At 37.3% G+C, this 13,245-nt stretch overlaps 1 protein-coding gene across 50 annotated transcripts in view; it reads right to left on the reverse strand.

The window, feature by feature from the left end:
* Positions 1-13,245, reverse strand: part of Pcm1 (pericentriolar material 1) — a 93,843-nt gene that overhangs the window by 40,564 nt on the left and 40,034 nt on the right. For all 50 annotated transcript variants that reach the window (XM_076553483.1, XM_015990002.3, XM_042262778.2 and 47 more), the window contains 7 exons: positions 12,213-12,353; positions 11,070-11,260; positions 7,956-8,153; positions 6,071-6,290; positions 5,820-5,965; positions 5,130-5,320; positions 2,021-2,192 (listed from right to left, as the gene is read on the reverse strand). In XM_076553483.1, the coding sequence (XP_076409598.1) occupies positions 2,021-2,192; positions 5,130-5,320; positions 5,820-5,965; positions 6,071-6,290; positions 7,956-8,153; positions 11,070-11,260; positions 12,213-12,353 (1,259 nt within the window). The remainder of the gene's footprint in view (positions 1-2,020; positions 2,193-5,129; positions 5,321-5,819; positions 5,966-6,070; positions 6,291-7,955; positions 8,154-11,069; positions 11,261-12,212; positions 12,354-13,245) is intronic.

Genomic DNA, 13,245 nt, shown 5'->3' on the forward strand with positions numbered 1-13,245 from the left:
TCCTAGGTGACTGTAACACAGGAATTCTAAGATTTATCTATTTATCTATCAAGTGTCCCTCCAAAGTTCATGACTTAATGAACAGTGGCAAATGCTAATTTAGGAAACTGAGACATGTCCAATCAGATTACTAAGTGGGGGTATAATGTGGATTACATATTTATAAAGGGCTCAGGTAGAAAAAATCACAAAGACATTTCTAACAGAATACTGGGTCCAACTGCTATCTAAGTTTTTCGTTCTTCTAGGTTTTTCGGTTTGTTTTCATGAAAACAACAAGGCTGCAGGCGTGTTCTCGTAAGCTGCCTTGCCTGCTGTTCCTTACGTGTGCTCAATTTGCCTATTTTCTCTGAGAACAAGCAAACTAAAAAAAGATTATAGGGATTTTTTTCAAGTTAGCTACCAAAATAATTGTCTGAATTATTAATGTAACTATAAAAACTTATTTATATAGCTGTAAAAATGCCTAAAGAATGATGGCTGGAACCGGACCTCTTCTTTTACACTACTGTGTCAGAGATTATAGCTAGGGAGATTATCATATTAAAAATTAATAAACATGAGAAAGAAAGAATATAAAACCCTAGCCGGGTGTTGGTGGCACATGTCTTGAATTTCAGCACTAGGGAGGCAGAGGCAGGCGGATCTCTGAGTTCGAGGCCAGCCTGGGATACAGAGTGAGTTCCAGGAAACATGCAAAGCTCACAGAGAAAACCTGTCTTGAAAAAACCAAAATAATAGCCGGGCGTGGTGGCGCACGCCTTTAATCCCAGCACTCGGGAGGCAGAGGCAGGCGGATCTTTGTGAGTTCGAGGCCAGCCTGGGCTACCAAGTGAGCTCCAGGAAAGGCGCAAAGCTACACAGAGAAACCCTGTCTCGAAAAAACCAAAAAAAAAAAAAAAAAAAAACCAAAATAATAAAAATAATAATAATAATAATAATAATATAAAACCCTAACTATGGCTGATATCATGTACCATCAAAACTTCCTAGACAAAAGTTTGTTTGACAGAATTTTAGTATGTAGTCCTCACTGGCATGAACTCAGTATATCGACCAGGCTGGCTTTGAACTCAAAAGATCTGCCTGCCTCTGCCTCTCAAGTACTGGGATTCAAAGGATGTATCACCATGCCCAGCTAAAAGTTGTTTTTATAATCAAATAATACTCAATATAATAATATCTGAATGGCCTTCAGAGGCTATGAATCAAACAACTATTCCCTAGCAGTTACTATCAGTTTTCAATACTAAAATGGTAAACACTGAACTTTTTAAACCTAAAGACAAACATCAAATCAAGAATAAATCATACATTTCTGGTGATGTCATATGAATTTCTTAAGATATCCTGGACCAAAACTCTGGCAGTTGGACAACGATCATCAATCAGTTCTTAAGATCGAGGGATAACTATTTTTTATATAACCAATACTGTATCAAACTACACAATCACAAAAATTCCCCTGTGTCACAGGTAAATTGTGAGCCACCAATATAGGTCAACATGTTAATGCTGCCAAGCCTGATAACCTGACTTTGATCCCTAGGGCCCATATGGTATAAAGATAGAACCTACTTACTCTCTCAAATTGTCTTTTGACACCCCCCATACACACATGCGCATGTGTGCACACAAACATACATACACACACACACACACACACACACACACACACACACACTAAATGTAATATTTTAAAAAATTTACGTGAGTAGTAAAAGCATCAGATTTTTTTTTTTTTGTGGCCATTTTAATTTATTGCTTTGAATACAACTGTAAGAGGGTACAGTGAGACCTGTACCCCACAAGCGTAGTAACCCTGGCGGTTGCTATTTTCTTCCCCTCTGCTACCGCTTTGTGGTCCAGGAGCTGCTACAGCTTGGGATGGATGCTCTGGAGATGACAGATCCTATTTGGAGAGGTCAAGCCCTGTTGACACAGGTCTTTCCTTAGGCCACAAGGTTTGGGCTGGTGGCCCATTTCTATCAAAGCATCAGATTCTGATACAAACAAGTACCTTTGCTTTTCTGCTCCAATAGAAGAACTGCTTTCAAAAGGTTTTGGAAAAGCCATATACTCTGCTTTCCCTGAAGAATTCTGGGCTAATGGCTGTTGCTGTTCAGTAGGTGTAGAAACATTCTGAGAAAAATCTCCAAAATTAGAAGGAAATAAAGGGCTGAAATTCATTCCTAATAAAAACACGGGAAAGAAAAGAATGAAGAAGTACCTTAGCCTTAAATGAAACTAAAATTTATTTTTAAGAGCTTTAACTGACTAAATATCCAGTCCAAACCTACCAAAACAAACTGTCAGTTCAATAAACTAATGCTCATTTACTCATTTACTATTATAGCTCAGCCTACTCCATCCGAGGTATTTGTGATATAAAGTCATCCATGGTTCTCCCTTAAGAACTAGAAGCTGAGGCTGGAGAAACAGCTCTTGGGTACCTCCTAAGAGCAATTTCTTCCAGAGGACCTGGGTTTCATTCCCAGCACCTACTTGGCAGCTCACAACTGTTTGCAATTCAAGTCTCAGGGGATCCTATGCCCTCTTCTGGCCTCCATGGTCACTGCACTCATGTGCACAAACCCACATTTAACACACACATATATACATAATTAAAAGTTAAAAGTTAAAATCTTAAAAAAAGAACTAGAAGTCATAACTAACAATGCTCTTATCAAATTATCATAGGGTGCCAGACTCAATAATAAGTACTTTATATACAATTTCACTTAATAGTTAAAATAATGCTACGAAATTGATACTACAGTCATTTGGCATGGGTATGACTATTATAAATGTGAAATGAGTAACAGTTGCATCTTGTCATTTACTGCTTAAAAGCCTACTCAAGTAATGTATGCTATCAATATTAGTCAATATTCATGAAGTAAAAAAGAGCCTGTTCAAGTTTTAATGCCCATGCTTTGAAAATCTTGTTAAGGAAATACATTGTGAATATGGGTATTAATATTCATGAAGAATTCTCAACCTTTGTTTTTTATATTCCTTGGCAAATACATTTAATTCTTCTTCCTTTGTGATCAACTGGCCACTTACCTTACTCTAATACTTCCAAGTGTTTTCTTACCATTACTGCCATTCTTTGCCATTGATCAGGCTATCCCTCTTTCCCTAACATCACTACGGAAGCCTTCGAGTCAGTTACTCATAGCTCCTTCCCTCCAATCCCAATAGTACCACAGTATAATCTTCCTGAAATAAAAATCTCATGTCATTCCCCAGCTCAAAATACTTCTGTAGCTCCTCTTAATTGCAATATAAAGCTTAAGCTTCTTTAGCAGGCCACAAAAGGTCTTTGCCCCTCTCCAGCTACATCAATCACTTCCCTGCCTTGGCTCTGAACACTAGGCACACTGAGCTACCTCTAAATTCTCCAAATGATATTTTATTGCTTTGAAACTCTTAAGTGGTTAAAAAGCTTTTCCCATTTTAATCATTAAGGAAATGACCCTATTCATCCTTTAGCTTAAATACATCTTTTCTAAAACCAACTTGCTCATTTCTCCAAGTATTTGCATCCCTACTATAGCAATCATTGCATTGCTATGAGCATTTATTAACATTATTAACCTTCCTAACTAAATTCTGAATTCTTTTTAAGATTTAATCTTAACATCTTTGGATCCCAGTGACATATAGTACCTGGCATATCGAGGGAAAACAAAGCAAAGCAACTAAACAATAAAAACACCTAAAACCACCTTCATAAATGAAACCCTACACTAAATATACTCGCCAAGATATGGCTTCTCCTAAGTACTATCTTATTCATCTTTTACTCCCCTGTAATGTTTTGCCTGGTCACAGTAGCCCTTAAACAAGATCAATATCTTTCCCCTGAATAAATAGCTGAGTTTTGTTAGCAGTCATGCTTATTAACTTTTCATTAGAAGAACAATGTAGAAAAATGTAACTTTAACAGTGTTTCTTGCAATTCTAAAACATTCCAAAAATTCATGCAAGACATTCACAACTGATCAAAGTAGAGAATACGTGTCAATGAAGTGCTCAGCCACAAATGGGACATCTATAATGCAGGCCCTCCCCACACAGTTCAGGGAACATTTAGGAAGAGGGGACAAAAAGTTTTACGAGATAGAGTTTGAGGAGGACCAGAGCGAACAGTGTCTTTTGGACTCTTGCTGCAGTCATGAACTCACAGCAACTGGGCTTTCTGCAGTAGGCCGATACAAGATCAAGGCAGTCAACAGTTTAGCATGGAAGAGGGAGGGGTTCATGAGCCCCACCTCCCCACCCCTAGCTGAGGAGCTACTGACATAGTGACATTATGGAAGAGGGAGAGTCAGTTTTCTTTAAGGGTGCAGCCCCCAGTAGGTCACACAAGCTCCAGTGGATGGCCCCACACTCAGAGGAGTTTATGAGCAGCTACAGCTAAATTAGACTTGGTCATTTTTTAAAAAGTACGAAAAGTTGGGAGAGGGTGGAGGGTGGATCTTGAAGATTTGGGAGGATGACTGGGCAGTGAATATGACCACAATACATTTTAGGCATGTAGGACATTTCCAAAGAATAAAGGTATCATGTATTTTAAAACAGTCATGTAATAGAGATGGGGAAGGGGTTCACAAAGTCCTATCCCTTCTTGAAAAGCCACTGTCAACTGATGGCTGCTAGGAGAGGAAGAGAGAATGCTGCTCATACCCCAGTAAATTGCCTACATCCATGCACGTAAGAGCACACTAAGTGGGCTTGGTAGGTTTAAAAACAAAACAAACAAACAAAGAGTACATGGAGTTGGGAGGGAAAAGTGGTGATGTGGGATACAGGAAGAATCCATAGGGAGGGGAGAATTTGCTCAAAACACATTATATGCATATAAAACACCCTGAAACAATAATAAAGAAAAATCAATACAATAGATAAATTATAATTTCAAACTCTTTTTTTTTTTCTTTTTGGGGGCAGATCTCATAGCCCAGTTTGACCTCAAACTCAGTATGTATCTGAGAATGGCCTTGAATTTCTAATCCTACTGGCTCTACTTCCTGAGTGCTGGAATTTTAGGCATGTAATATCATACCCAGTTCAAAATCTTTGCATTTACTTATTTTTCCTTCAGTTTTTCAGTTACCTACCTGGTGCAAATGATGGAAAGTTAGTAAATCCAGGCAGATTCAACAGATTTACAGGCTGTGTTGGAAAGCTGAAAGGACAAAATAAATTGGGAGAAGAGGGGTGTGATGCACTACTGCCTCTTTCTTTGCTTCTAGTTTTTTCTGGATGCTGGCTTTGTTGGCGCATAAGTTCAGTTAGCATTTGTTTTAACCTACAAAAAGTAAGCCAGTAATTTAAAAGTCAGTTTAAAAGTACCATCAACAAAAAAAGGTCAATTTTAAAAGTCAAAAAGTCAATTTAAAAGTACCATCAACAAACTAAATTCAAAAACAACACAGGTAAGAAATGACTGAACAGCACTTAGAACAGACAGACTGCTCTGACCCTACAACAAATATTGCTTGCTCTGGTAGCCTAATTCAATAACTTAGCCATTGGAACAAGTACTGAGCTTCGTTCTAACAGACATAGGTATAAACCAGAACCTAAATTTTTGCCTGCTCACTAACTTACTGTGGTATAATTCATACACTATATATTTTATCCAACATTAAGTATATAATTCAATACAAATTTTATAAACAAAAATCAGGCCCGCAGTAACAGACCTCCTGCAGTTTGGCTCATGCCTCTTTCTCCTTGAAGGGTCTTGTAAAACTCTCACTGGGCACTCACTATACAGTATTAATACTTTCAATCAAGCAGATTACCTCTGAACGTTATTCTGCTGCCATGTTAGCTGTGTATAGCACTGGTTCAGCTGGTGCATTATAAGGTGTACCTGAGGGGATGCCACATTGCTTGGCATAACACTGTAAGGACCTGTTAGAAGAGTCTGCAGCAAACAAGATAAAGTCTGTTGGAAGAAAATTTTGGCAATAGTTAACCAATGTGTTGAAGAATTTTGTACTGCTTCAAAACTATGTAAATTAAAAAAATACATTTCAAAGATAAAACTTACCTGCTGGTCTTGCATCAAAGTCTGACAAATGTTGACACTGAAATCAAGTTGTTTCTTTAGCTGATTGATCTGTTCTTGCCACTGCTCTTTCTCCTCTATGTAAGAGAGCTCTGATACCCATCGAAGGTTTTCCTGTCGTTGCATGCTGATATTCTGTTGCCTTGTTTTGGCTAAAGGACGGTAATTTCCATCTGCTGAAACAGGGCGATTGTTCTTCCACCTAATGCAGAATTCAGAGCCTTAAGTCATCACATGCGACAACTTCAATTTTAAAATACAGCAACAAACATCAAATCCTAGTCTCTGGACCAGTATTTCTTTCTTCAGTATTAAACATAAAAAAATAAAAAGGGGGGAAAAATCACAGATTTCCAGTCCATTCAATTATTCTTTAACTGCTTTCTAGTCTCTCTCATTTATATTATTACACTCTAATCTAACTATATTCTACAAAAGAAAACTTTCCTTTTGACTACAGCACTTTTCCATTCAATATGCTTTATCAAGTGGCACTACTGTATCTAGTTAACTTATTCATAAAGTTTGATCACTACTAGAAATACCAATGCAGAGCAGAGAGGACTAAGCAGTACAGGCACTTGCCACCAAGCCTCACAACCTGAGTTCAATCCCAAGGGCCCACAGAGGAGAAAGATAGAGTCTATCCCTGCAAGGTGTTCTTGCACTCCATTTGTTCACCATGACACATGCATATACAAAAATGCACACACACACACACACACACACACACACACACACACACACACACACACACAAATATAATTAAAGAAACTATAAACAACAATATTGCTTCCTGTTTTGTTTTGTCTTGTTTTTTTGCTTTACTTTGTTTTCAAGCCAAGGTCTCACTACATTGTTCTGGGCTCAAGTGATCCTTTCAAGGAGCAGCTACGACTTTTGGGATATACCACTGCTGCCAGCAATACAATTAGTTTACTAACAGAACTTTTTCACTACCTGAAATTTTTCATTTTTTGCTTAATTACCCCAAACAGGAGCAAAGATGAAAGCTTAGGAATGATTCTTGACCTGGTCTAGGTGGAATCTACTGCAGCAACATCTTTGTGTTAGGAAAAAAAAAAGTATCTAGTTTAAGAACCACCCCCATGTTCTGGGTACCCCCTACCCGTAAAATGTTTAGAATCTCCTGAGGGACAGATTCTCTTTTGTTCTCAGAAGAAGCCCCCTTTACCAAAGCCAGAGCTTATAACAAAGACTCAGTTCTTAGAAAGCCCTTCCCGATGAAGGGAGTGGTTTCAGAAAATCCAATTATGTCACTAAGAGGTTGTTACTTCCAGACCCACCCACTGACCTTGAGGGAAGGAAAGGAAATGGAACCAGAGATTGAGTCTCATTATCAATGGCCTATCTATTTAGTCAATCATGGCTACATAATGAAACTTTCATAAAATCTCTTAAATAATGACTTCAGAGAAGTTCAAGGGTGGTGACCAATGAAAATGCTTATACCCAAAGAAGGCTTGAAAGCGCTACACACTTTCTCACTCTAGACGTTGCCTCATAACTATTCCACTTTATACGGCCAAGTCGAATACTTCAAAATAAATTGGTAATGTGATTTCCTGAGTTGTACAAATGATTAAATCTAAAGACAGATTGTGGAAATTCTCATTTTAGTGAAGACAGGAGAATACAGTTAAGCTGGGCATTTGCACTAAAAAGAATACTCTTGTGGGACTAATCTTTAATTTGTAAGATCTGCACTATTTTTTAGTAGATGGTACTATTACTGAACTATTACTATTTCAGGGTACTTGGTTAGTTGAGGTGAACTACAGAAGTGACTGGTGTCATAAGACCTGAGATACTTAAAATCAAGTAAAATTTAAACACAGAAACTAACCTATTTTTAGTTTCCTTTACATTGTAAGAATTTTGATTCATACTAGGATGATAACTAGGAAAGTTATCATTGGAACTGGCATCTTGCTCCTCCTCTTCTTCTTCATCAGTCCGAACAATTCCTTCTGAAAGATAACCATCTTCATCTCCTTCTTCATCTAAGGCACACTGAGTAGAACCTCCCCAAGTTGCCATTGTTCTAGGGATAATGAGACATAAAACAGGCATCAGTATGGAGATTAGCTAGATATTTTAAGAGCTATAATGCTCAAGATTTTATATGTATGAAAACATACACATATACAAAATTTCCTAAATCATAGTAATTCTGTGAGGTGTTCTCTTCTGTTGCTGTCATACAGAATGTGTAGTTTGCCTTCCACAAAATAATATTTCAAAGAAATTAAAATAATTATCACATCTTCTGTAATTTTTTCCTAAACTAAGCTTCCCTCAGCTGTTCCTTAAGTGATAGCTCTCTATTTTGGCGCTACCGAACAGAATGCTCTACTATAGTGGTAATGATCTGTATCAGTGCTTGCCCCATGCGGCTATGCAGCAGATACAGGTACACATGAATACTGAACACTTAAAATGTGCTGATATGATGGGGAGAAAATGAAATCTTAACCCTCACTTTAAATAGCCACCATATCTACTGACTATGGTATTAAAACACACAATTCTAGGCCTAAACATGCTAAACTGTCTCCTCTCATGATCCCTTTCCATTCAAGAAATTTTGACATGCCCCAAGTATACAGATGTATGGAATAGTTATTCAAGTTAAACATCTTCTGATAATCACAAAGAATTTTATTTTTGAAAATTCTTTGGCACATATATAATTTTATCAAAAGAAAATACTAAGGAGATGACATGCTTATTTTTTACATAAAGAATTAAATCTTGGCCAGGCAGTGGTGGCTCATACCCTTAATTCTAGCACTCAAGACACAGAGGCAGGTGGATCTCTGAGTTTGAGGCCATCCTGGTCTACAGAGTGAGTTCCAGGATAGCCAGCTACACCGAGAAATCATGCCTCAAAAAAACAAAACAAAACAAAACAAAAAAAAGCATTAAATTTTTGGGGGACTAGACTAGAGAGATGGCTCACCAGTTAAGAGCACTTGCTGCTCTTTTTAGGGAACCTCAGTGTACTTTTCAGCATCCACATAGGACAAGCTCACAACCACCCACAACTACAGCTCAAGGAGATCCAATGGCTAGAGCCTCCACAGGCACATGTGTGGGTGTACACACACTCCTACGTATGTAGGAGTACACATAATTGAAAAATAAAATTAAAATAGGAGGAATATTTGAGACGGAAGTATACAGAACATCTTTATTGCTATTCAGAGTTCATTAATAAATATTTTGAGCTCAATTTTAAATGCTTAGAATTCTACTTTGCACAAGAAATAAAAAATTACAGAAGGATGTTTAAGATCATTTTGGAAATTCTGTCCTAATCAAAATTCATTTCTTATTGTTTTTGTAAATTCAAAAGTCAGCAACTCAAAGTACAATTTTCTAAATTAAACATTGGAACAAAAAATAATCCAAAGACAGACTAAATTTGATACTAACAGGATGAGGTGTGATAGGAAAACATTAAATGTTTTCACAACTAAACTTTCTAAAATCAGAAGACTTTGTATGTGCAGCAAAACAGCAATTCATAACACACAAATGTTTCAGACAGCCTTTGTCAATATGGCAGGGTGGCCTTGCAGGCAGTACAAAGTGCACATGTATGTTTCTTAGCACCAAGGCTACAGTTAAGTCACATGCTACAACACAGGCTGTCAATACCTGAACACCTTGGATTCACTTTGTATTTAATTCTGGATATACTTTTGGCTGAATATATTAATCATAAATTAATTCTGAATATATTTTGTATGTTTGAAATAACTAATTTTTTTTTTGCAAGCCCTGCCTCCATTCAGTTGCATTCAGTCATATGAACCCATAGGAGGGGTCATAACCCACAGGTTAAGAAGCGAGACTTTACACCACTGATTCTGAAAACAGATGCTCATGAAAAATATCTGAAGAACTCTGTGAAAGCAGTAATGCTCTGGACTCTGGCCAGAACAGAATGGAATATCACATAGTTTATTCAGTAAAATGCACATTGAGATTCCACAGTATGAAAACTCCTAAGAGGAAGGAGAGCACATGTAACATTCTGGAAACTCCATCTGAAGATATGAAAAGATAAGAATGCAACATATCCGGGTTTCAAAATTTTAGATTAAATACTGCTATACAACTAATTAACTTATCTTACAAATAACTAATTCTTTTACAAATATTCCAAATACAGAACCTTCAAACTTATTTCTAAAAGTTTAATGTTTTACATAGAAAGGCTTTCTGATTATCCTCAGGAACCTTACAAATGGTAAATACACAATTTAAGATAAAAAGTATTTCAACTGGGCATGATGGAACCTGCCTATAATCTCAGCACTGAGGAGGTAGAGGTAGGAACAAGTTCAAGGTTATCCTGAGCTCCATATGGAGGTCAAGGCCAGTCTTTGTTACATGAAACTGTCACAAAACAATGTATCAGTCTAGTCTGACAAAAAGCACCACAAAACATCATATAATTTTCATTTTATAAGTATAAAACTTTGCAAAGAAAGTAAGTTTTAAAGATGATCTGTATCACCAGGAGGTCGTAGTGCACGCTTTTAATCCCAGCACTCAAACTCTGGAGGCAGAAGCAGGCAGATCTCTGTGAATTCGAGGACAGCCTGGTCTATAGAGCAAGTTCTAGAACAGTTAAAGCAGTCTATACAGTGAAACACAGTGAAACAGTCAAACAGAGTGAAACCCTGTCTTGAAAAACCAAAAATACAAAAAGCAAAAAAACAGATCTGTATCATCACTGTCTGATCAAATATCATAGTAACTGAAACAGAAAGAAAAGCTATAGAACAGAACATGGCTGGCTGAACTGAGTTATACTTAGCCACATACTGAAAAATACCTGTTTCAGTGAGACAGCTGACTTGTGCTGTGCTGTGCAGGAAAATGAGTCTGCCTTGCTTTTAATCTGGGTAAACGATATTTAAGAAGACATTTTAAACAACTTTCTTACTTTTCTGTTCTACTTTGCTGAGGAGTACACAGGTTCTCAGATCCATCACTTCTCAACGATATGGCCACTGGAGAAGTCGTCTCAGCTAGACCTTGCCTCCTCTGGTGTTCAGCCATTAGAGCTTCTAGTTGCTTCCTTCTCTGTCGTAGCTCTTCCCTTAACATTTCATGTCTTCGCATATCTGACCACAACTGTTATTTTAAAGATCAGAGTCAAAGAAATACTTGGATTTGCTAAAGCCTTAAAGAATAAAAGTCTTAATGATATTGTCAGTACAGCAATATTCTAATTTCAGTGTTTTTATTTTCACTCTAAGATATCCATAAAGGGAACTAGAAAAATCGCTCAGTGGTTAGGAGTGTGTGCCGCTCTTGCACAGGATCCGAATTTAGTCCCCAGCACCCATATCCGGTAACCCACAACTGCCCATTACTCTAGCTCTCAGGATAGTTGATATCTCTGACCTCCACTGGCACCTACATTCACTTGTATATATCTCCCCCACAACTCACACACAATTAAAAATACTAAAGTTGAGGGGTTGGGGATTTAGCTTAGTGGTAGAGCACAAGGCCCTGGGTTCGGTCCCCAGCTCTAAAGAAAAACAAACAAACAAACAAAAAAACAAAAACAAAAAACAAACAAAAAAACCCCAAAATACCAAAGTTGAAATCTTTTAAAGATGCTCATAAGGGCTAGAGAGTATTTTAGGAATAAGAAAAAGGCAGTGATCAACCGTTCATGAAAACAAGAAATATTCAATATATTTCATGACCTATTTGGAAAAAGCTATTATTTTTCTGCAAATCAAATATAAATGAAACACCAAAGACTAGGCCCTTCTAACTGAAATGATTAGTATTTGCTATAACTGCTCCTCATATTTGCTAATAAAGAATGTAACTGTTTTGAAACAATATCAATATAGTTTTTTTTTGGGGGGGGATTTAATTCCCTAACTAAAAGAAACAAAAGACACAAAAAATATACTTCATATATATCACCATCCAGTAGGTCAAAGGCCCCAAAGTCCCATCTCTAGCATACCTCTTTCCCCATCCTCCCCATAAAAAAACTATTTTACAGATTCAGGAGTTAGGATTCAACTCAGGAGCAACACGCAGTCAGTAGACTGTACCATACCTCATTATCTACTACTGAAGAATCTTCAGGTTCAATAACAGATTTGCTTGTGCTGGTCTCATTTTCATTAACGGTAGGAGTTGAAGTAATAGCTGGTAGATACTTTTTGGTTGGACCACTACCCATACTAGTGGCTGATAGCTAAATGAACAAAAAACAAAACAAAACATATGCATACAAACATATATGAATATATGTATATATATAAAACAAATACTACTATAAAGTACTAAAATAATTTATTTCATAAAGTAGTTATTTTACTTCTCTAGACCATTAGTGCCATATGTAATCTGTTACTGAGACTAAAATTGCCACCATAATACAAAGACGACAGAAGAAAACAAAGATGGTAACAGGCTAAAGGTGATGAGAAGCAACAATCAGGAATAGTAAAAACAATAGGAATCAAATATTGAAATATTGGAGGGGGGGGGAGATTTACACTCAACCCAACCTTGCCACATACACCTCTGGACATTATTTATATTGGAGACAAAGGACAAAAAGATTAGAAAAACCGGAAAAAGTACAAACTTAGAAAAAAGTATTAGAAACATAATTTGATGTTTTTTTCTTTCTTCAACTCCAGAGTAAAGTTAACTAGACTGAGGAGATGGTTCAAGTGTGTCAAGTGCTTGGTGTGCAAGCACAAGGCCCTGCATTCAGCTCTCCAGGCCTCACATAGAAAGCCAGGCATAGCACATGGGCTTGCGGTCCCAGTTCTGGGAGGCAGAAACAAGAGGATCTCAAGGGCTCATTGGCTATGCGAGCACTTCAATCAGTCAACTCCCAGTTAAGTGAGAGAGACTATTTATAGAATGAAATGTAACAGAAGACACCTGACATCAACCTCTGGTTTCCACACATGTTTGTGCTTGTGCACGTGCATGCGCGCGCACACACACACACACACACAAATTAAGCTAATCAATATTATATTTTAGGAAGGTCTCAAAAAAGAATATTATTCCATATCAACTTTACATCTAATGTGACTGACATGGGCAAAGTTATCTTATTCTCTGATCCA

This window comes from Peromyscus maniculatus, chromosome 17 (assembly GCF_049852395.1).
Source record: "Peromyscus maniculatus bairdii isolate BWxNUB_F1_BW_parent chromosome 17, HU_Pman_BW_mat_3.1, whole genome shotgun sequence".
In the NCBI taxonomy this organism is placed as follows: domain Eukaryota; kingdom Metazoa; phylum Chordata; class Mammalia; order Rodentia; family Cricetidae; genus Peromyscus; species Peromyscus maniculatus.